The sequence below is a fragment of the Musca domestica genome, unplaced genomic scaffold, assembly GCF_030504385.1.
Source record: "Musca domestica strain aabys unplaced genomic scaffold, Musca_domestica.polishedcontigs.V.1.1 10, whole genome shotgun sequence".
NCBI classification, from domain to species: Eukaryota; Metazoa; Arthropoda; class Insecta; order Diptera; family Muscidae; genus Musca; species Musca domestica.
This window is the reverse complement of record NW_026712115.1, coordinates 10,804,041-10,829,656: the sequence shown is the minus strand read 5'-3', so window position 1 is coordinate 10,829,656 and position 25,616 is coordinate 10,804,041. Positions and strand designations below refer to the sequence as shown.

General features: G+C 34.8%; 1 protein-coding gene and 1 long non-coding RNA gene across 2 annotated transcripts; one reads left to right on the top strand and one right to left on the bottom strand.

Moving 5' to 3' along the window:
- The first annotated feature begins 240 nt into the window (after positions 1-240).
- On the top strand, positions 241-1,848 carry LOC131804071 (uncharacterized). Its single transcript, XR_009342888.1, has 3 exons — positions 241-862; positions 1,592-1,684; positions 1,753-1,848. It is a non-coding gene; the product is annotated as an uncharacterized LOC131804071 (long non-coding RNA).
- On the bottom strand, positions 1,682-25,321 carry LOC101888681 (GTPase-GDP dissociation stimulator vimar). Its single transcript, XM_059126381.1, has 5 exons — positions 25,250-25,321; positions 24,379-25,191; positions 6,360-7,277; positions 4,616-5,002; positions 1,682-4,550 (listed from the first exon to the last, which is right to left on the bottom strand). Exons 2-5 carry the CDS (start codon positions 24,383-24,385, stop codon positions 3,943-3,945), a joined length of 1,920 nt encoding a protein of 639 aa, XP_058982364.1. The 5' UTR covers positions 24,386-25,191; positions 25,250-25,321; the 3' UTR covers positions 1,682-3,942.
- Between the last annotated feature and the right edge of the window lie 295 nt (positions 25,322-25,616).

The following is a 25,616-nucleotide window of genomic DNA, read 5'->3' as shown; positions in this document are numbered from 1 at the left end:
AATCAAAAAATGTCGGAAATAGCATCAAATTTTAATATAAGTTTAGATTTGTTCGAATTAGTCACCTTTGGTCACCGCCTTCAAACGGCCAATGAAACCGTCATACGTTGCCCGAATGTTGCTCTGCGGTATTTTGGCCCATTTCCACTTTTTTAGTGCCAACCTTGCTTTCAAAAGTACTCCAGACACAGTAGTCCAACGGATTGGTATCCGGAGATTTTGGTGGCCATTGTGCGCGTGCTGAGTCTTGTTGGAATGTTCAAGGTCTGCGGCCAAAATGTTTGCGTGCCCAATGCTTTAATACGCCTTCCAGAATATTTTCGCGATAATATTCGTTCGATTAATACGAGCGGAGAGCGACCATCGGCTGCTATGGCGGCCCACACCATCACCATGGCCGGCGCTTGAGTTATAGTGGCCAACCGAAGGTGCACATTTTCAGCCGACCTCTTTGGCAAGTAAATATCATCATTTTGTTTGTTTACAAACAAAAGATTTATTCACAAGTGCTCTAACGATAGCTACTTGTGGTTTTCTAGCCAAATATAAAGAAAACTCACTATCACGTTTGAATTCCATCACGAATAACTTTTTTTCTGTAAAATTCTCACCAAAATGCTTTTGTACGCTTGTAAACAATATAATGAGCTGTCACTGGAATAATTCTAAAAGCTGTCGGACGAGTGGCCTAGAAATGACAGCAGTATGAGATTGGTTGCAGTTTTTACATCTCACCCTGTATAACAATCTACTTACTTTTGAAAAAAAAAAAAAAAAACATTTTAAAATTTTCAATGTTTCCAAGTATTGATACATCTATCAGTACTCTTCTACCATGGGCCCATGGTACAATGATATCAAGGTAGGGCTATGATACCATATGATTTTAATTTTTATATTTTCTTGGCTTAATATGTCATCTTTATTTGTATATGTATGTGTTTTCTTTGCAATAACAAAAAAATTGTTCAGAAAATATTCAAAATCGGATGTTTTCAAATGTTTATTTCAACGTATGCATCGACAAAATCTAGAGTTTTTGTAGCGAAATAATCCTTTAGAAATATATAGTACATTATTTTGAAAAGAAGTGTTGACCTTTCATTCAGTTATCGCGGTTTTCAATTATTTATTCTACTAATTCTGACATTACAAGCCAAACAGGTAGACCTCTATACTTGCAATTTTTTCAAAGTTGACCTACCTTCTCTTCATTGTACCATGGGTAGACCTCTATACTTGCATTTTTTTTTCAAAGTTGGTCTACCTTCTCTTCATTGCACCATGCATGGGCCTTAAGCAATAAATCCTGATAATGTGCGTTAATCTAAATAAATTTGTGTATCTGGACGCCAGTTGGAGGACGAACACTGCTCATTTTGACTTATTATATCCCAAATAAAAAATATTTATAGTACTTACATGTTACAGTTTTAGAGCGCCCAATAATACTACTCTGGCTTAAGTGAATATCCGCACACATGTGACGGCATTTCTTCGCCTCTCAACCTAATATGTGTCACTATCACTATCTATTTCTAATAAAAACTCTCCATTTTCTTTATATCTCTTATTTTTAAACTTACCATAGAGTGGCTGCGTATGCGTAAACGAAAGCAATCATACAATCTTGCTAAGCTGCGGGAAATTCTCACCACATAACGGATTATAAAAAACACGATTTGTAAATTTAATAAATAGCTTTTTATTTGTGCCTCTTAACTAGAATTCTTTATTATTTTTTGTTTAAAGATGTTTCTTATTAAGACGTTTACATTGCCTGAGTAGGAAAAACATCATGATTTTAATGGTTATTGGATTGGTCGATAGACGCCAGATTAAATTTTGGATGGAAGTAGGCGTTGTAAACATCTCGGTGAATATCGTACTGCAAATACAGCGAATTATGTTTCTTGAATAAAATTTCAAATTTTATTTGAATTCTTTAAGTAAATTGGTGTATATATTTTCTCTTTTATTAATAATCTATTAATTATATTGTTTGTATAAATGCAATGTAATGCTGTAATAATAAAAAGTCTGCACAATTTGTAATCAAGTGTTGTTTTTTGGTTATTGATTGTTTTTGCATGCATATTTTTGCTACAACAAATTAAAGAAAAACTGTGCTGAAAATGGTGCTTACTGTCTTTAATATAAAATATACTTATATGGTTGGTGTTTAATTAAAATGTTATATTGAAACTTACAAAGAAAATAATTGTAAATCTTGTCGCATTGGTACAACTGTGTTTATTTTTATTTATATTATATTAAGACAAAAATATTATTCACAATCATCTGGATCGCAGCATTCTGTTTTCCTATATCTTAATGTTTTATCTCTTAAAAGGCAATAATTTTCAAAACAATACGGGGATTTCTAGTACATGTTTGTTTGTTTCAGTAATATGAAATTTAAAAATATTGTTTCCTTTTTCAAAAAATTTATTATGTATATGTATTTGACCAACAACAAAAAAAAGCTTGACGATATAACGCGGAGGATTATTGGTATACCTACATAATGCTTAACATCGTTTCAACCATTTTTTGTTCACTAGATTTCTTGTTGCAATAAACTTTGTTTTTTTTGTCATTATTTTCCATTTTCTTTTGGAAAAGTTTTCCCTTACATTCGCTGATTGTTATGGTTTTATCAGTTAAGATAAGATGTATATATATTACTATTATTATTATTATTTTAACCATAAATCGGTGTATAAATCTACATAATTGCAATGCTTTTAAAACTACAAGTCTAATATTTGAATCGTTGTCCTAAGATTGTAACTACCACTGACTCTTTTGCCTTATAATTATAGTCTTGCAAAATAAATGGTAACCGGAAGAAAGAAATTAAGTCTTTAAGTGTTTTAACATAAATGCAATTGTTTTATTTTTTGCACTGTATTTTCGTCCAACACACAAGTAACGTTTACTGTGTAGGATTGGATTGTAGGATTGTAAAAAAGGCTTGAATACTTTAAAATTGATCAACATAATTGCTTTACACTAGAAAATTTTTGGCAACGAAACCGTTCATGAAGCCAAAAAGGTTACTTAAATAATGATATTAAAATTCTTAAGTGAGGTTCATCGTTAAAAATGATGCACAGCATCATATTTAAATAAGTGCAAAGATGTTGAACAAAACACAAAATCAGAATGAAGACTAAACCAATGCGAATTATAAACATTTTATATTCATCACACGATGTCGAGAACATTGGCAAAATTAACCTATTGAAATGTTATATCCATTTGATTCTACTGTATTTCCCATATTTGTAAAAACCACAAACAAATAGATGGACACAGATGGCATGACCCACAAATATTTTAAAATATGTCATTGTTTACATTCTTCAATATTGTTTTCCGTTCACTCTCGCTTTAATTCATTTAGAGTCCACAGGAGATGCAGAATCAAGTTCCTGATGTTGATTGAAATTATTTCTTGAAAAAAAAATTGACAAAGAGAATATATAACAAAAACACTTTTCTTATTGAAAAATAATGGTCCCGAAGAGATACAAATCAAATGAGATCTCTTGAAATTCTTTCAAGGGCACACTATTTTATTTGTAAGGAGATTCGAACCAGTTACAAATTAAGGAAACCGACTCAAAACCATCGTGAAGAATCTATGTTGTTAAAATTCTCATTGATTAAATTACGTTCACTGTGTTCATGGATTTATTCATTGTGGAGTCCTGTTATTTAATAATGAACCGCCTATTTAAAGTTGGCTTATTATTTTCTTTTAACTTGTTCATTTGTTTTAATTGTGCAATATCTCATACCAACATCATTTTAAACATTCTATATTTTAGTACCAATCAATCAACCAAAACATTCCCTAACATGATAATCATACATACATTATCTGCAGTTTTAAGACTGTCATATAGAAATCTCACTCAAATTTAACCTGCATGCTTATATTGTGCAATATTCTGTTAAAATCGGTATCGTCTTTAATAACTCATTTATATTGTGCGCTTCTAAATGACTCACTAAATTTTCAGAGGTACGTAAGAGGTTTATAAAATTTTGTAAGTTTTCCACAATCTCTTTTGTCATTGTATCGGAGGATTTATTAATGAGCTCTGCCAGTTTTTTACCAACTTCATATTTTATGAAGGCATCTTGCAATTGTGTCGCCGATTCCTCCGTCTTGGACGATGACGAACTCAAATAAACCACACAAAGTATACACAGAGCAATCAGTGCTTCATTTTGCATTACCAAGTGCTGAGATGTTAACATATTGATCATCGCTTCAACCGATCCCTCATGGCTAATGAATTTGTCTAAACTGCTGCGATCGTAATCCATGCTGGGAATTTTATCGGCCAATTGTTCAGCTGGCGCATCACCCTTGCGCGGCAAAGCGTAGGCAATTTTACTGAGATAGGCATGCTTAATTAGCCAAGCCATAAGGCGATAGGATTCGCCAGTAACTCCGGCATAATCTGAGCTTTTACTCCAGTGTACCAACTGATCGATGAGTGTGGAATTTTTCAAAAGTTCCAATGCCAGTTTTTCTGAAAGACAAAATTTAGTTATAGAAATATATATGAGGTGTCACAAAAAAAAAAAAAACACTCACCTTGACCATCAACCGTCATTCGTAATGTTCCAAGCAGTTTAAAGACGACCGGTGGTTGGTGTATTTCCAGCATAGGCAATATAGTCTCTACAAGTCCAGCTTGTATAACCGCACTTTTATTTACCTTTGGAATAACCAAATTCCGTAGCGTACTTAGCAAAGCATGCTGGAGTCGTACATCATCCCGTACGCCATTATTTTTGGACAGAACTTCAAGAAGTTTGTTCATAGTCTTGTTTTCGACCATATGAATGCAATGACTATCAGTTCGGGCAAAGTTTCCCAAAGCAAGCACACCGGTGGTCAATAGATCGACATCATCTGAATCTAGCCAATCTTCCATGTTTTTGAGTAACGACGTTGTATACAAGTAATTCATGGATTCGTCTGTAAAATTAAGGAAGAATGGATTAGGACTAACGCTATATAGCATTTGGACATGTAATGCAAAATTAAGTTAACACGAAGCAATTTTAATGAGCTTTCTATTGCGTGCGAACCACTTCGTTCCACTGCTAAACGAAATGTCAATGTCTATTTTTCGTGTCGCTGTTAACCCCATGACAAGGTTGAATGAAATTAATCTGGTGGGAGTGTCATGTGCGATAATAAAAACCTGTAAATTGCGATTCTCTTCGATATCTTTTAAATTCAAAATTTTCGCGTAAAAAAGAATTTAAATCGTAAATGGCAAAAAAAGTTAGAGAATCACACTACAGGAAACTATTTATCGGTGTTGCACAATTCAAAAGTTCATTAAAAAGAAGCGAATCGAGGGAGGCTATTACTGCAAGATCTAGCAAAATTATTATGATTTTAAATTTGAAATTAACAAGTTAAAAATTATCGGTCGATTTTGCCGACAGATATATACCTCAGTTTATGCTCGTTTATTTAAATATATTTTGACATAAATTACGGTTATTCAAGGTATTGAAGTTGTGGTCCAATATTGTCCGTTTCGCATACGACTTAAGTCTCATATAAATATTGCGACATACCAGGTTTGGGATATATCGACTTCTTCCTTCACTTTATTTGAGATTTTATTTGAGTGTGTATATATTTTTATACCCTCCATCTTTCTATGGATGTATTAGCTTTGTCATTCCGTTTGTAACTCCTCGAAAAATGCATAATAGACCCTACAAATATTCTGGATCAGCGTAAAATTCTAAGACGATCTAGCGACGTCCGTCAGTCTGTTGTAATCACGCTATCTTTCGAAAGAATTGAGATAGAAGGCTAAATTTTGCATACATGCATAGTATACCAGCAGGCAGGTTAAGTTCGGACCATGTCGGTCCACGTTTACGTATATCCCCCATATAAAGGTACCTCCCGATGTTCGGAATTTTTATGATTTTAGCAACAATATTTACCGGAATCGTTTCAAATTTCATATTGGAAGAACTTAATGGGTACTACAACCTATTGCGATGTTCAAAGTTTGGACCAAATCGAATGCTTCATTCATCAGCCAGACAGACAGACGGAAGGTCACCGCTAGATCGACTACAAATGTCTTGAAATGTGTGGATCGAGTACAAATGTCTTGCCCCAAGATACCTAGGTTCTAAACCCCTTATTTTGAGGCTGAGGGTATACAAATGGAATTGGTAATTTTCTTTATATTACAAGTGCAGTATGTTAAAACAACTAACAACCCTTTTACGAAGGCATCGAGCAACAGAAACAAATAATAATTCAAATAGAAAACAAAATTCGTTTTTATTTTACTTACCTCCCGTCAAAACAAGAACAATTAATTCACAGGCGAGTTTCATCAGAGCTCGAGCTTCACTAGTGCGGGCCAGAGTTTTATATTTTTCCAACAGCTGATAAATGGTTTCACAGAGTCCATCTTTTGCCAGTAAAACTTTGACGTCATCATTTTCGGCCTGGTAATGTAAAAGTTCAAGGCACATTTCTGCTAAGTCAGGGTTCGTTGAGGCGGCTAAAACTCGGGCTAGTTGTAAGTTTACATTTGGATCGAAATTCAAATCGGCCACGTTCTCGGTTAGTATACTCATCAGTGGCAGAGTATTTAAAAGTAGATCTTCATTTTCCTCAACATTCTCTACACCGATGGCGATTATCTTTGAAATTTTTGTCATGATGTTTAAGTCCATGGCCCGTTTTGAAAAAGTTTCGCCACCAAGCAAGTAATTCGATAACAGACCTCCTCTCACTTTTATGAATTGCAGAGCATTTGTTTTATCCTTTAAGCTTATTATATCAAGTAGTTTGATCAAGACCAAATCTCCCTTAAGGTCCAGTATTATCTCTCGAGCATCGTCATTCAAGTAGCAAATGTTTCCCAAGGCTCTGCAGTTTTGTATGGTCAACTCCATGTTGTCGCATTCATTATTAATATTCCGCAGATAGTCGATGAACGCTTTAATCACTTCCGGTTTGGTAAATTTTTTTCGCTGTTCCTCCGACTTGGTTAGCTCTGCTATACATTTACACGCCTCCTTGCAAACGGTGGCATTATCACATTGGATCAAGGTTAAAAATTCCTCGGATAGTTCATATTTGTCAAAAAGTTTTGGGTCTTTTGTGGCAGCTATCTCACTCAAAATGGTAGTAGCGTTGTCTGGAATATTGGTGGGATTAACGGTGGTGGCTTTAAATTTTTCAATCAGATCGTCAATTTCGCCTGTTGGAGAAACAGAAAAGTGGAATGTTTGCAGATTAATATTTATTTTCGTTAAAGACATTGGTCTCTTCTCTCATTCCCCATATCAATATTTTCGTCTAACTTAACTAAAAGTAGCATTGTTAGATGGATAAGAAGACACCTAATACCTAAACTATAACATTTATATTGGCATTATTAACCAAATGTATAGAAAAACACTTAAAACGATACAATGCTTAATTAACTAAATAACATTTGAGTATGATTTCGAGCGTTCATAAATGCTTACTTTTTAATTTTCTTTCCTTTGCAATTAAACCCTTTATTAATATAATATTTCAAAGAAACCACATAGCATTTCAGCTACTCAGAAACCAAATATTTTAACAGAAATGCTCACTAAAATTATAATAAAAATCGAAATCTAATCTAATTTGCGCTTACTTCTCCAAGATTAAAATGGATATATATCAATTTAAGTTGTAAATATGAAATTTGTAAAACAATTTTTTATCATCATAACTAACCGATGTATTCAACTCGGAAAAGTAAAAATGTTCATTTTTTTATAAGAATTTTGTTTTTACATCCATAACTAATCAATTATAATTTCTTTTTTTACATCATATTGTAGCTACTAGAAAATAATAAATATTATTTATATTATACTCGTTCTCATCATCATAACTAGATATTGTGTGTTGGCAAAACTCTTGGATTTGGCGCGGGAGGTTTAAGCATAGCTGTTAGAACTGGGAGTAATTTAAACAAAAACGGAATATACATCAAGAAGTTTAAATTTGTAAATTTCCTCAATCGATGTTGTAAAAATTAGTTAAACACCACATCTATTGCAATCACAATATCTCGGTACGACACTGGATCAACTCTTGATTTGAAAAAGGCAAATCAAGGAGAGGAGAAGAATGACGTTTCTTAAGACCTAATGCTACAAGAACTCCATAAACAGAATGAGAAACTTTTCCTTTCTGTCCATTTATCCCCCATTGGGAAGAAATCAAGGTTAATATCCAACTTCTAAATATTTTTTTTATTGTTTAAACCACTCGAAATATCTTGGGTGAAGTTAAGAAAATTAGTGTTGGCAGGTCAACCCTTTTGACGACAATCAACGCAATGTAACGACGACATTAATGTAACAATACCTGATCGATAACGTAGGGCCGTTGTCGAAACTCCTCTAGAAGATCTGGCTATTTACACAGACGCTTCCAAGATGGATGAAGTCACCTGCGCTGGCATATTCTGCCCTTAGCCAATTTCAAAGCTCATATGAACTTAATGATAATTATAGTGTTTTTATTTGGAGATTCTTGATATCAAGAAGACAGACGAAATGACAGGACCAGTACAATCAAATCATTTCATTTCATTTCATTTATTTACCTTACAAAGAAATATAAATAAGCCCACAGGGCCCATAACTTATATTATCTATCTACAATACCCTAACATAATACAAATTCAATGATTAATTCAAACTTAACAAATAACATATTAAACCTAATAATTTATCTTAATAATTCACGAGAAGCTCGAACCCTACACCTCGATTCACCATCACCAACTAAACAATAGTCTAGTAGAGCAGTGAAAAAGTATAGCAGAAACGAGCTAAAAATAAGAGAGAACTATTTTGAGAAATCGAGAACCATTCTTGATAGTAGGAAGGTCCTCTTCGAAATACGCAAATTCATTAAGTTTTGTTGGATCCCAGGCTATAGATTATAATAGAGAATGAAATGACTGATGAGTTAGCTCGAGGTGGTTTCCAGTCCATTGATCTATCGATTGTTGAGACTGTCAAACCACAAATGCTCTTATGGAAGAAGCTGGCACTTGGCAACCGGTTGCGGTCATAGAACCAGTTACCTTCTATTAAGGATAAGGAAGTTGTAGAGACGACTGAACACCTACAATGCAGGTTTCCCATGTTATCAAACAGGAGATATAGGCAATACGGTATATGGGAAATTGAAGCGATGACGCTTTTCTCAGAACGCTAAAGCATTTCCTGGCTAAGCACACCACCCTACTATCAACACACCTTCTTTATTTTCGATTATTATTCCTAGGATGAATACAATGGGACAAAAGTCTCCGAGTGAAGCAGCTCCCAACACGAATTAGATGCTCATCCTTAAACCAAACCCGCCAAGGAAGATAGGACATAAACCCTGCAAATGTCCTGTGTCATCTAAGTATGTAATAAAAAGCATTGACACCTCGGTAGATAGGAAATATAATAATGGAGGCTTTCAGGGTTCTGTAACACATGTAGTTTCACTTCTTTCAACTCGCCTACAAATTTCAAATTTATTTATTTAAATTTTCGAAAGTAAAGGAGAAAAATGAGGTTCCCCCATCATACAACACACAAAAAGTGTTTATGTATATGTCAACCAGCACTCAATCCCCATATTCTTTAACTTTCCCTAGCTACAATATTTTTGTAAATATGTAAACGTACAATATCATTAGCGAGGATAATAAAGTTACGTACCTACTGGTACAACGTTATTATGCAAGTAATGAACATTCGGCAATAATTGTGAAAACCTCATTTCCACAAAATGTACTTTGAACTAGTTATTTTTTCGTTCTGCATGCACGTGTTGATGCAAAGTTTGCTGCGAGGATGTTCAAACTGGCACAGAGTGGTATAAATATTTGTAACTAGTTTGCTATTTTTTTATTAACAACCGGCGTCATCACACCGTCTCAAATGCAATAACTTTGTTTTAATGAAATGAAAAAATAAAAACGAATTTAAAGACAGTACCTAAACTGGAAATAGGAATAGAAGTTTATGTTGAGAAGCCTGCTGAAGAGTATCTAAAGGATATTTATTCGAAAATATATTTAAGAAAAAAAACGATTATTATGCCCATTATTAAATACAAAAATTTTAAGCCACAGTCTTAGGAATCCCAACATTACCCCACTGATTCAATTTTCTTTTAATTATACCCTACACCACATAGTGGTAAGGGTATTATGTCTTTGTGAATTTGTTTGTAACATGGAGAAGGAAACGAGATAGACTCATAATTCGGTTCAGATATAGCTATAGTTCCCATATATATGTTTTAGGTTTCTTCTGAATCAAATGGCTAATATCAGTCCAAATGGTGTGAATTTTGGAACTTCCGACCGAATTTAGTATAGAAATAAGTACTTTAAAATCGGTTCAGATATAGCTATAGCTCCCATATATATGTTTCATCCGATTTGGTGTTTAAGTCCCTCACATAGGGTAATATGCACTGCACAAGACTGATATTTAGCACCAAATATCAGATACAGCCTAGCAATTCATGATTCAAATTTTATCAAGGTCGATATAGCTCCAATATATATCTTCATCCGATTTTAGGTTTCTTGTTCACCAAATGGCTAATATCAGTCCAAATGTTGTGAATTTTGGCACTTCAGACCGAATTTATTATAGAAATAAGTACTTTAAATTTGGTGCAAATCGGCTCATATGTAGCTACAGCTCCCATATATATAATTCATCCGATTTGGTGTTTAAGTAACTCGAATTCGTAAAATGCACGAAACAAGAATAATACTTGGTACCTGATAGCAGATACAACCAGATTTGGATATCGATCCAATATATATCATTATCCGATTTCAGGTTTTTTTGTGCACCAAATGGCTTTCATTAGCCCAAATGGAGAGAATATTCCCAATTCAACCGAGTTTAGCATACAAGCAAGAATTTCTCCCATATATATGTTTCATCCGATTTGGTGTTTAAATCTCCAACTGTCGGAATATGCACTCTACTCAACAATTGCAATATAAACCTTTCTTTTACGAGAGCTCTACTAAATATGCATAGTTGTGTAGGGTATCATATATTCGGCCCCGCCCGACTTTTGAGCTTTCCTGGTGCAAGTACTTTTATCCTCTAATAATAATTTTTGAAGAAAACAACATATCTTTACAACATTTTTCTTCTTATGAATATTCATAGTCCTAGTGATAGACGGCTGAGCAGCATAAACATTATGTTATCGTTCCGGCTATGAGTTTTTAATAAAAATAGTGTTTGATATAATAACAAAGGAAATTACTTTCTCCTCGGAAATATTATATTTAACAATTTGAATATTGATAACGTCGAATGTCAAATTACCGACACATTGGTTGGAAACTGTTGATTAACCAAATACTTTAAATCGGTATATACCATTTTTATTCGCTTTGCAGGAGATAAATTAAAAACTAAAACTTTGATGTACAGGAAGGTATTGGCACTAGTTCTCGTTTGTATTTTGTTTTTCAATAATTAGACAATATTATTGAGTCAAATGTATTAAAAATTACAAATTTATTTCTTGCAATATAGTTAGGCTTAATCCCATTATAGTTCTTTTTATAAAAACAACGTTTGTTGTTATGTTAGTTCGTTCAGACAAACGAAAGCATAACAAGTGGAGAGAGATGAAAGTGTTTATAAATGTGGTTGTAAGATTTAGAAGATTTTCCGAAAGTATTTTAGTTTAATGTAATTCTTTTGTTCCTTTTCTATTGATCTTACGATCTCGTGACTTGGGCAAAAAAAAGTTGTCATAGGAGCTATTTAAAAATAAATTCTGGGGGGAATATCCAAGACAAAAAGCATGGGAACTGATGCCTACACTGTTTAATTACTAATTTATTTATGGTATGTACAAATTTATAGTAAGACTAAAGTACTGTTTGTTTTGTGCATTAATAAACTGCAATATTGAGTCATGTTAAAATTTGTGTAGGCTACGAATGCCTGGTAAGTAGCTCTAAACCCCTCGCAAAGGATTACAAACTTATTGCGATGAGGGGGGTTCATGTGACAACTTTCTCCGGCAAATCAAAAATAGTAATCTAATGCCTCTCAGAGATACGACCTTTTAAAGCCGAGGTGATGGATGAAATCTGCGCACAATGTTTCAAACGTTTAAGGATCATTTGTGGAAACAGAAATGAATAAAAATACAGCATTCGGTGAAGCAGTCCACAGCGACACCAGCACTGGTAGTGTCTGAACCAAAAAACGTTCGAAAGATTCAGTACCGAAACACGAAGTATGTGCTGGCAACGTGATGGGGCGCATAAAATTAAACACATAAATATTGTAGAGGAGTTAAAAAAAGAAGTATTACTAACTTTATTATCATCCCTCAGTCTCCTAAGGTAAACGTACTCAAACAAATGTAGCAAAGTCCACTAAGTATTGTCAGCTATTGCCAAGGCAATTGCGGCAATTTTGTTTCTTTTACAATGGTGCTCATACGACTCCCACTTCTTCCTTACCTCGAGCGTCAGGACCATCCAATGTATAGCTTGCGATAGAAAAACACAAACCAACCCCGAGTCAGGATTTAATTTGGAATGCGACGGTTCAAAAATATTAAAAATTCTTCCAGTCGAAGAAGAATGCTCCTTTGGATGATTAATAAAGCTGATTAATAGCGGTCCTCGAGAGCTACCAAAGCACAACGACCTGAGTGTACTTATTTTATTTATTTTTATTTTTTATTTATTTTTTTCTATGCTGATGCAGCGGCCCTCAAGACATTGGGAAACAAGCATCAGGGAAGGTTGAGTAAAAATACTTCGTCCGCCGGTTCCAAATATGTAGGACGATATGGACGACGTCGACGGCGTCATCAAGCTGCTAAATTAACACAGAGTGATAGATTTTGACATTTTAATCGATTATCTTAAGAACTCTCTGGTGGTTAAAGGCATCGATCGTGATTTACACTTAGTCATAACTAAAGAGTATAACGTTCAGGGGAACGGCAAGCAGTCGTTAGCACGTACAAACAGTAAGCATTTAACAAAACATTTTCTGCTAGTTAGATTTGGTGATTTTGGCAACTGCTTCGCTCGTAGACTTTTGGTCCATTGTGTTCATCTTTGGAAAAATAATTTGAGATTGTTTTTTATATATTCGAATTATAAATGGAATATTTCGAATTACTATTGGAATAAATCGAATTACATTTGGAATTCTTGAAGTACAACTGAAATAATTCGAAATAGAATTCTCAAATTTCATCTGAAATAATTCGAATAACAATTATCGAAAGAATAAACGTTTGTAGCCTTATATTTTAGTAGTGTGGTTTGCCTGGCCAGTAGATGCTTTTAGCAAACCTACTAATGATGATGGAATCTGTGTCTCAGCAGAATTTATATTTATATTTATATTTGTTACTACAGCGACAAATTGATAGAAGAGATCAGGTTTTCCTTTTCTTTCTTCTACCTAACAATCTGTCTCAACTTCTTGTGTGCAATCTTCTTGTGAGCTTGTGACATAATATCGATCGATGGTTTGTCTTATCAGTCAATAGATCAATTGACTTTGAACAACACCAGGCTAATTAATTTAATATATATATATATATATATATATATATATATATATATATATATATATATATATATATTATATATATATATATATATATATATATATATATATATATATATATATTATATCTATTTGAGTTTAACAACACAAACGAATGTTACATACTCTCCTCCAGACTGATCTAAGAGCCACTTCAGTGAAACTCAATTTCAACAACTGGATATTAGTTTACTTTATATTTTGCATATCAAAAAAAAACACCAACCAGGTCAAATAAATCTGCCGAACCGTTCTGTCGAGCAGGTCGTATTAAACATTGAATACACATTTATATTGAGTAAAAAAACTTTGCTCTTTCAAAATCTAGATTGTATTTTTCGAATAAAACAATATCTTTTTTATTAATTGAATCGATCGTTTCTAATGTTTTGACATTTATTAAGCGAATGCTAGAGAACAACATGCATATTTTTATAATAATATTTATGTATGAGTAGTTATATTGCGTCTGAATTGGACAGCCATTTCGAAAATAAAATTAAATACATAAATAGACACACACACAGTCCATTCTTCCAATTGCAACCCTCCACCTTCAGTACAAGGAATAGCGAGTTATGCCAATTTTAGAGAGATTATCACATGAAGGCATTTTCAAGCCTTGAGCCTGGGCGAATTGTGCACGGCTGCCAAAACTGCGGGCACGTGCCATCATTGCTTCACCTGCAACACAAAAAGGGAAGGGAAACACGTTGTCATCCACATACAGCAAATGTGTGATATGATAGTTTAATATGGCAAGACTTGAGTGGCGTTCAACTTACGATAGCTCCGTTCACGGAAACAATGTTGTTTCATGGTGTAGACGTAATCCTCTTCAACGGAATTTTCTAAACGTGCCAATGATCCCTGGTAGTCATTCTCGAAATTCTCCTTTACATAGTATGGTATCGACAAATGCTGTGTTTGGCGTCGAACATTGAATTTGCTACAAAAGTACGGTGGATGGGTGGTGAGAAAGAATGAATAATAGGTCACATGGAAATTGATTGAATTCAAAATGTTTGCCAAGGTCATGGTTGTACTTAATTTGTTTACATCAAACCGGCATTTCGACCTTCAATCAATTATCAAGTTAAGGCAAAGCACTTACTTGGAATGGGATAAACTATATACGGGATCGGTTGAGAAGAGCGACATAAACATTGACAGCATTATCATCACAAGTAGCAGGACAAACACCAGGCTAGGTTGTTGACCATGTTCTTGAGGCTGGCGTTGATTGGCCGGTTGATAGGGACGACGACGATATGTACCCTGAGATGGTGGATAGTTGCCAAAGAACATGTGAAATAGTTCCTCAGCTGTGAAGTCTTCATTGGCATGATACGAAGCCTCCGAAGAACTGTACTGTTCGTGATGGCGATGATGATGGTGGTCTCTATCATTATGATAGAATTGGTGATATGAAGAAGACGTTTTGTGGTAAGCTGTACTACTATTGGCACTTACGTAATTGCCACCACCTAAATCATATTCCTTGCGCTTTCTGACATCGGTCAGAACATTCATGGCATTGCCCAAAGTTTTAAAAGCTTCGGCGGCCCCGGGGGCGTTATTCTTATCGGGATGTAAATGTAATGCCAGCTTCTTATATGACTTTTTTATTTCACTCTCAGAAGCATTGCGTGATACGGACAGGACATCATAGTAATTTTGACAACTATTTATTTTTTTGACTAGAGTCAGCTGTTCATTTGTATATTCAACACGTGTGGAGCCACCGCCTGATCGGGCCTCCTTATCCACATCGTGTTGCTTTCGTTGACGCAGGGTCGAACTCTTATTCTCAGTTCCATTCTTTGATGTATTAAGTTTTAATTTCATTATTAATTCCTGAAGTTCTTCGGCTCTTGAATTAGGATATTGTTGCTTAGCTGTGTCCAGTAGATCAATGGCTTGCTCATAGTTTCCATTGTTCATTTCAAGCAAAGCCGCGTCAATCATTTGTTGCATCTCTTCGCTGTCATGTTTTTGCTGTGCCTTTGTGTCGTTTGTTTCCCTTTCTCCATCTCCATTGTAGTTGTGATCCATAGGATTGGCAGCTTGTTTCATTGAAGAATAACACAAATATTTTGTTTACGTTTTGTTTCTAATTGCATTTTAACTTTTTTTTTAAATATGTACAAAAATCAGAGTATGTTTTTCTTTATTTTATCGAATGTCAATGATAAAAAAAAAACGATTGTGATTATCTTTTACAATAGAAAGTTCACAAAAATCACACAAACAAAAACGTAAAAAAATGAGCAGTACACGAATGTTGATAACTCTTTTACTTTTACGATTACATTCCTAGGCAGAAATAAAAGCAATTAAAGACAAATGATGGAATTCTTGAATTGATTCATTTCGAATAGTACTTGTTGGCCACTTTGCAATTCATCCCTGGACACTTAAAACACATTTTCGAATTATTTTATCTGATAAGACAACATTGGGTTAGCTAAGGACAAAAATTACTGTCTTAAATCTTGCTCAATTTTCAAAAATTTAATTTGAAAGATTTTAAGTTTTCTATTAAATCCAAGTTTCTATTAAAACATATACGTTCAAGTTTGAATAGAAACTTATGATTGACTTTATCAAAAGCTTTTCTGAAATCGGAAACATATCTGTTATTATCAACTTTAAAACAACAAGGTTTCGAAGATGTTTTTCTTTTTAAATTTAAAAAATCGTAAAAGGACTTTGGATTACATTTAAAATTATTTTTGACTGTATTTAGATAATCCTTGTATGATCTACGAGCTTCTATAGTATACCTTGATCTAGCAATTGAATAATTAGCATCAATGTCGGACCCAGTTTTCTTATATTTTCGAAAAAAAAAAATTGTTCTTAAAGTTTTTAATAGTTAACAAATTAGACGTAATCCAAGTAAGTCTTTTTTGAACTTATTTTTTCGCTTTTGGAAAACATTCTTCGAAAAAATTGTTTAAAATTTTATAAAATTTATTTAGTGCGGATTTATTTTCATCAGCGTAAAGAAGTCCAATCTATAGAAGAAATTAGTGAATTTAGTCTATGAAAATTAGTTATTTTATAATCAAAAACTGGTTGAGTTGAGTTTATCGGAATTATTCTACTATTCAGTGACATTAATATACACACTGGTTGATGATAATTATTTTCGGGTGTTGAGATAGCAGTGATTCTTAAAATGTCAAAATACTGTGTGATATTAACAAATGCTAAATCAAGAATTTTGCCATAAATATTGTCTACACAATTTATTTAACCAAATTTAAGAAGATAGGAGTATAGAATATAGAGAGAAGAAAAGGAAATGAATAGCGAATAGTGAAGGAGTGAGAACCTGAATAAAGAGTAGAGAAGTTAGTAGTTTTGCATCCATGGTGTATCAGCGTGTCGTCCTTAGCCATTTTAGTCTTCTGGCTAACTGAAGAATGATTGCTGGCTCGATGTCGGAGAAAGGGGACAAGTCTGGCAAAATTTGCTTACCAGGTAGTCTCTGTCTCACTCATATAACAGTTGGGCAGTGGTAGAGTAAGTGCTCCACCGTCTCAGTTTCTTCCTCGTCCTGACAAAGCCTGCAGTATTCAGTGTCGTCAACCCCCCAATTAGGTGTCATGGCCTTTATGTTGCAGTGCCCTGTTATAAGGCCAACCACAAGCTTCAAGTCTAGCTTCGTCATGGATATGAGTGACCTTGATCTCCTTTCGGAGATCAATTAGCCAGTTCTATTGAAATTTCCCAAGATAATACTTATGCAGTACTTGGAAGAAGTGACAAAAGGGTGGCTTCACTTCTGGATCTACTGACTCATATCCGCGTCTGGCCAATTCATTAGCCGATTCATTGCCTGAGTTTAACAAGCGATTTAACCTTTTCCAGAGCATTCCTGCATTCCAGAACTTCCTTAGATTACATTTTAAATGAAGGCTCTAAGCCTTCAGGCCGCTTGACTATCGACATATATAGTCATCGGTCCCTCCAGTTCATTGATTCTATTTGCTAGCAGCTCTATGGCCTTCCTGACAGCAAACATTTCTGCCTGAAAAACGCTACAGTCGTTGTTTAGTGTGAAGTTTGATCGTTGGTCCCGTTCCACTTTCCATCTTTGACCCATGGGATGAAGGTCTAAATCGCAAAAGCGATTCACAACGTCAAAAGAAAACTGGTTAGAATTCCCAGATGGGGTTAAAGGAATCGTGGATTCTGAATCTGGCAATGAGAGCCATTTAATGGATGGCAAGTAAAAATTTCCAAGGACCAAAATATAACCAATAAAACCCATTTTCTGAACTATTGATGATATTGCTGAAATATGAGGAGCATCTGACGATGGGGTGTAGAAGAGCATGAGACAAAAAATTTACATTTGCCCATATCGACAATTATGCTGATAAATTCAATATATGTTGCATGGGATATGTTGCATCAACAGCAATAAGAAATTCCCCACCTTGTTTATTTATACGATCTTTCAGATATATTTGATGTTTTGGATATAAAATGACGGTATTCAATATCTATTTGATCAAGTTTCGGAAAATGAGAAAATGTTGTAATCAAAAGCAAAACTAAGAGTGTATAAGGGATATAATTTAGATTTTATCCCCCTTACGTTCCGATTGAAAATTGATAAATCATTATTTGATTTTTTGAAGCAGGAACTGGTATATGATTTATGAGCTAATTTTTCAGATTTTTTTTACAAATGCCCTAGCAGGCCAAAATTTATTCGTAATTACCTTATCGAAAAGTTTTTGAGGTAAAACAACTTTAAAAGAAGATCTACTTTCCGAGAATGACAAACGTAGTTTGTAACATCTCAGAAAGTAATCTCATTTGATGTTCGGCTTTACATAATAACAGCACATGTATCTGGTGCGGATCTCGATACAAAAACTATTTTCACGGTCTGAGCCATAGGTAATGATTTATCTTTAACTTGCAGATAATGTGTCACTAAGTTGGAAGAGCTTGCGACCGGTTGCGGCAAAGTCAACACTCAATTGTTTCAACATAATCAGTAGGATTTTTACAATTTTCGTACGAACAATACATAATTAAACACAAATAATATAATTTAATGCTAAAAGTGGATATAATTAAATGTTAGAAGTGGAGAAACAAATTACGCACTGGGGTGTCACAGCGGAAATTAAAAAGAGCAACTTTTAAGAAGGACAGAAAGAAAGAGTTTCTTCGTTTGGCCGAAAGTGGTGAACTGCCGAATTTAGATTTCTCCGATGAGAAAAATTCGTTGTCCAGCAGTTTGTAAACAAACAAAATGATCGTGTTTATTTGCCAAAGAGGTCAGCTGAAAATGTGCACCTTCGGTTGGCCACCAGACAATTTGAAGAGAGTTGGATGCTTATTACGCTTTCTTTGAGCGTTTTGTTTTTCAAAATCTTGAACCCTATGTGAAGCAGGTAGCAAAAAAATGGTCCGATCTCTACCATCGTTATAACAGATCTTGTCTTGTTGAAAATATTGAGATGTACCATGTCTGGAATGGAATCGGATGTTGATTTCGCTTTTTATGAGCTTCATGGATATTTTGACCATTAGTGGGGAAGGTACTTGAAGGAGTGGACCGACATTGTCCATTTTCACATCTGACCTAGCACTGACGCAAAAATTAGGATATGCAAAGTTTGAGCAAAATTGGATTATTGCTTCTCTTTCTGTGCAAAAAATATATATTTTTTGAAAATTTCGACCATTTGTGGGGGAGGTACCGAAGGAGTGGACCGATATTGCCCATCTCCGAACTCGATCTAAGTTTGACAAAAATATTACGATGTACCAACTTTGTACCAAATCGAATACTCCCTTCGAGAGTCATCGTGCGAAGCCATTCTAAATATCGGACATTTATTTACCACATCAACTGTAATAATCATACTTCAACAGATTTGGAAATATTTTTTCTTCCTGATGGAGGGAATAATATAATGCGGCCCCAGCCCGAAGATAATTTATGTACAGATAAAAAAATATTTGTTTGTTTGATCAACCAAGAAAATATTTTCATTTGTTCAAATATTTACAAACAAAAGCATAGGTATTTTGTCCATTAATATATTATCCCATTTGGCCAAATCTCACAAATGAACAGACGTATCGACAACATCGCTACATAATAAATGTAATAGCGAACATCTGTTACTGATTTTGCACAAGCGCCCACTTTTCCCGCAGAAAATTGTTAAGGGGATAGATAACCCAGCAGCGTACATCATGTGTTACTAAGTGACATTTTTCCAGACATTACTTCTTCAGTTACGTTTGGTGTGTGAGTCGACGTGCTTTTATTACACCATTTTCCCTGATACTTTAATATTCAAGTTCCCGGCAGGCAATGTCAATCCACCACCATCACAGGCCGCCGGTGCCACCCCCATCCACTAGGCAAGCAAAACATCATCATCGTCGTCATACTTTACACTACGTTGTTTATGTGTAAATACAGCAGCAAACGCAAAATAGGCAAAGCGTAGAATGGGGAAAATTGGATAGCATTTGACAACAGACGGAAAGAATTCCACCGATAGCAAAGTTATCACTGTAAAGGAAGGTAGTCAGTCAGCCAGGCAGGCTGGCTAGCTGACTGGTTGTTGTGTTGGCATAATCGTAGACAGTAGCAGCACCAGAAGCACACTGGTGCAGTGTGCTCATATCTCTGCCATTTTATTGTTATTTGCCGTTTATTGTTTTTCCTTTCTTTCACAGAAGGGAGACACAAAGAGTAAGAAAACGATGATATAGGCGGCGACAACATTTCGTCAAAATATATCCCTAGTAAAATAGTTATAGGATATTTGAATATTCAGGGTTCTGCGATTTCAAAAGAACTTTTAACACATTCCACAAAGCAGATTAATCAAATGAAATTTTGTACAAAAATGTTAATGCGATCAGAAAAAGTTATATAAGCTAATTACAGTATTGAGATGGTAAAAAACATTACCTCAATCGAAACATGCTTTTAAAACATTTTCTACAAATTTCCGCACAACAAACATACAAAATCATATGTTTTCTTAAAGTTGTGTAACTTGTTCAATATGGTTTGGGTTGCTCCTTTGGCTATTACCACCCTGAAATCATATTATGTTTGTTGCTTCACATTAATTGGTCCTTTGTGTGCGATTCTATTGTCCGGCAAACGAAGGGAGAAATGTGGGGAGGTCTATGTAAAATCAACTGTTCGTGCGATGGCATAAAATGATTTTTTTTTGTAGCATAAGGCCAAAGCCAAAAAACGTATTTTTACTGATAAACTTTGATGCTCAGATAATCAAGAAAACCCAAACCACCAAACAGAAATTAAAATCAACCCCAAGTTATGTACCCACGTTGTGTTTTGAATATATTCCCCATTTTCCTTTATATTATAACTGTAACAAAATGTTATTAGAATTTTGTCTTACAATTTACAATGTTCGTTTAGGTATTCGTTCATTTCACGCAGATTAGGACCATTTTAAAATTATCCGCTATCGAATAATGACCGCTGACTTACATTAGCTGAATAATCAAAATAGCTCAGCAAAAATAAAAAAGGTTTTATGAGAAATGTCGAGTAATCCACTGGAATGGACTTAATAATGTGTGGATAAAGAAACGCCCTCTAATAAAACTCGATTTAGCAGTCGCCAATGCCGTTCATAAGGTGTTGAGTAAAAATGATATGTCTAAAATGTTAAAAATATTAACTTTTATATACTAAAAATAACACTTTGTCATACATAAACTGTTCATGATGACATCAACAAACTAAAAACAAGAAACAAATGGAATTCCAGAAAATAAAAATGTTTTCTAAGTCGAGTATAATGCTCGGCACCCTCGAAAAGGAAACTAACAATTCCGTGTGGCACATTCGACACTCATATCTCAATTTAAATCCTCATCGTACTACTTCATTTGGCGCCTACTTTTCTAGTAATGTTGCAATATCATGGAACAAAAAAATTTGAAAAATTTTTAATAATGATATGGCTGTTTTTTTTTTTAACCAGCAGATATATGTTAATCACCAACTTGCAAAGCGATTCAATGATATGGTAACAAACCCCTGACCCCGTTCTATTCTTCCTTAAATATTCATATGCTACAAGGACTGGGTTGGCGGCCTTTGGTTGGATGCTGTTTAAGCGTTCGTCCTCCTCTTGATATTAAGTTGCTCGATATCGATGCATGGTTATACTTTCACGAGGTTTCTCCCGCTTTGTAACAGAATCGCAGAGTGACCATGTGTTAAGTCGAACTACAAATATTATATTCTAAACCTCAGTGCACATGTAATAGGTATGTTTTGGGAAATTCCATCAAAATATTACTGTAAGTCCTTGATATATTCTGTGAAAATAAATGTTCGCGACTTTTGTGTATCAAAGAAATACAGGGTGAGATGAAAAAAACTGCAACCAACTTCAGGCTGCTGTCATTTCTAAGCCACTCGTCCAACAGCTGTTAAAATTATTCCAGTGACAGCTCTTTATATTATTTACAAACGTACAAAAGCATTTTGGTGAGAATTTTCCAGAAAAAAAGTTATTCGTGATGGATTTCAAGCGTGATAGTGTGATTTCTTTAGATTTGGCGAGAAAACCACAAGTGGCCACCGTTAGCGTACTCCAGCATTTAAATGTAAATAAATCTTTTGTGTCTCGTACCATCGCTCGTTATCGTGATACTGGTAGCGTAGCCCGACGTCAAGGGAGTGAATGGAAGAAAACAGCAACAGCAGAAACGGTTCGAAAAGTAAAGAAGCGACTTGATCGAAAACCGTGTCGCAAAATGTCTCGTGAGCTGAACATATCGCAATATTCCATTCGACAAATATTGAAAAATTAAATTCCAAAAAGTGCAAAAACTTACACCGCAACAGAAGGAAAATAGATTCAAAAGAGCTAAAGAGTTGGTTGCTTCGCTTGGCCGAAAGTGGTGAACTGCCGAATTTGGTTTTCTCCGATGAGAAAACATTCATTGTTGTAAACAAACAAAATGATAGTGTTTACTTGCCAAAGAGGTCAGCTGAAAATGTGCACCTTCGGTTGGCCACCAGACACCAGAACTCAAGCGCCGGCGAGGGTGATTGTGTGGGCCGCCATAACAACCGATGGTCGCTCTCCGCTCGTATTAATCGACCGTGGTATCAGAATAAATGACAAATATTATCACGAAAATATTCTGGAGGGTGTATTAAAGCCTTGGGCACGCAAATATTTTGGCCGCAGACCTTGGACATTCCAACAGGACTCAGCACCACCAATCCGTTGGACTATTATGTCTGGAGTATTTTGAAAAAAAATACCAAAGTGTCGATCACCTCAAGCAAGCGCTTCGCCCAGAATGGGCCAAAATACCGCAGAGCAAAATTCGGGCAGCGTGTAACGGTTTTATTGGCCGTTTGAAAGCCATAATTCGTGACAAGGGTGACCAATTCGAACAAATCTAAGCTTATTCTAAAATTTGATGCTATTTCCGGCTTTTTTTTGCTTTCATTCAATAAAATTAAAAAAATGTAAAAACTATGGCGTTTAACTTTGTTGCATGTTTTTTATTTCACCCTGTGCTATCAAAAGCTGTCTTGTTTTTGTATCTCCATTAGAATCAAAGTAAATAATAGCATCAACAAAATCTGTGTAAAGATTTCTTAGCATTGTTTGAACGCACACATTACGACTTCGTATTTCTATCTCTATATGTTTGCGGTGATACGCAAATCTGTGTTAATCGACATTGTTTATATGGAAAAAAAAAAAAGAAAAACTCAACTCAAGCCATCCATGATGGAGGGAGCCATAGGTAGACAGACATTCTCATAACAAAAAAAATGGGGAAGAAACGAATCCTTTACAAAAGGGGCAAACAAGCAATCATAATGAGTTGTAAGAGCTGTGAAGTGAATAGAAATGCCAAGCTGGAGGTTTATGAGGGCGGACTGCGAAATCTCTGCCACTTGAAAACATGTAGAATTCAATGGGGTGGCGAATTTTCCTGTTTATTTGCAGGCAAATACTTAGCCTCCTCCTGAATATACATTACACTTGATGACTGTGTCGGAAAATACGCAAAACGTGTACCACAATTAAATGGCCACTACAATACACTCAGAATCGCGTCCGCATACATGTGTACGTGGAGCAGTATTGATTTTCCCAATAGCCTTTAACAAAGACACACAGCCAGAAAGAAGACTTCTAAAGGTAGTTTGTGAAAACACTCGAACACTATAAAACAAAAAGCTGTAAACAAAAATGAGCCGACCAACAATCGAAAGTACATACAATTTCTATCCAATTAGATATTGTTTTTAACTTTTTGGTCTTTTTACAAACTCAATGCAAACTATATATTTAGATTTTGAATAGCTCAGTATGTCTGTTGTTTACATTACCTGGGTGAATAAACATCATAAATATTGTGTCTCATCCCCAAGATTTAGAGGGAGGAAAGATAACACCAAATCTAAACTCCTCCATGTTGGATGTAATGTGATTTGTGTATATGAGATTTTGTATTCTGTTTGTTTATGTGAGTACGTTTCTACCGGCCAACAGCCGTGTTAATTGGAGGAATTGGAGAAATGTAAGCAAAACACAAACTCCGAAATTCCATGGGGAAGGGGTTATGATTTGCTTGTCTGGAATGTTTTTTTTTTTTTTTTTTTTTTGTACTTACTCGCCATTGTTTGCTGTTTCCTAGTGTCTTCTAGCTGGCTGGATGATCACTTGTCTGTTGTCTGTCTGCTGTTCTTGTTTGTCGAGACTTTTTACACTTTTTACTGCATTTGTTTGGTGTTGGATTATTTATGTTTTCGAGTTTCTGTTTTATGTTCTCCTTTCTTAGAGTTTGAGCAACAAAATTTCCGTAATGAACTGAAATGCACTTCAATTGCGTTTTGTTTATCTAAATATCTATATCTCTTATTCGCCCTATAATTCTATCCTCGTTGTATAATTATAATTTTGGTTAACTTGCATTTGTTTTGTGGTTGAAGAATTTTTTATACTTTATGAATCACTTCTTTGTAATAAATTTCTTGGCATTTATGATAATTATTTCGGTTTGCAAAGTATAAAACTTGTCACAGTCGACAAAAAATATTCCTGTTTTTCCTTCGGCCGCTTCTTTATGTATAATATGAAAAACTGTATCAATACTTTTAGAAAATTTCACTTTTCACTTGCAATTCTATCAATTTTACATCGCAATTTTTGGTGTTGCGACAAGGTTTCTTTATTGATTTCACACAGAAATTCGGAAATTGTCAAAATGTCACTTTAAACTTCTTACATATTTACTCGAACAAAACGAACTATACTGTATCTCATTTAGGGAGAACCAACTCGATTTTTGATTTGTCGATTAATCCACTTTTAGTACTCAAAGTTCTAATATTCGTAATCGATAATGGACTGTGGGGAAAACCGATTAATCGAGAATTCATAATCGATTGTGCGACACATTTGGACTGTACCAGGACTGCAGGAACTAAAGAAAATCGTAATTAATAAAACATATTTTCAATATTTATTTACAAATACGCTACCTGTCCAACAAATGGCAATCCAATTCCAACCAAGTTGTTCAGGAGTTGATTTGTCTTTGCTTCAAGCGTGGTTGGTTGTTCGTTACGAGCGTTGGACACAAAAATGAAAAACGTCCCAACGAAACGAATATGAAGGCCATAAAGGAATACCTGATAAAAAATAAACAGAAAGCAAAGACTCGGGGTACTCTGGTAATGCATAATGCTAGGAACACAATTGGAGCGAACGACGAATTTTTTCGCGGCGTATGTTCGTCGTCAAAAATAAAACACATATGTGTATATGGAGGTGCACACAATCACGGCACCGGCGAAAATTTCGTCGGTCGCCGCGAACTCAATTAGCTTTATTTCTATTTCATACGCC

Coding starts and splice junctions, on each gene's coding strand:
- LOC101888681 (XM_059126381.1), bottom strand. Junction 5,003..6,359: donor TGTTCTTGTTTTGACGGGAG/GTAAGTAAAATA, acceptor TTAATTTTACAG/ACGAATCCATGAATTACTTG. Junction 4,551..4,615: donor AATGACGGTTGATGGTCAAG/GTGAGTGTTTTT, acceptor TTTGTCTTTCAG/AAAAACTGGCATTGGAACTT.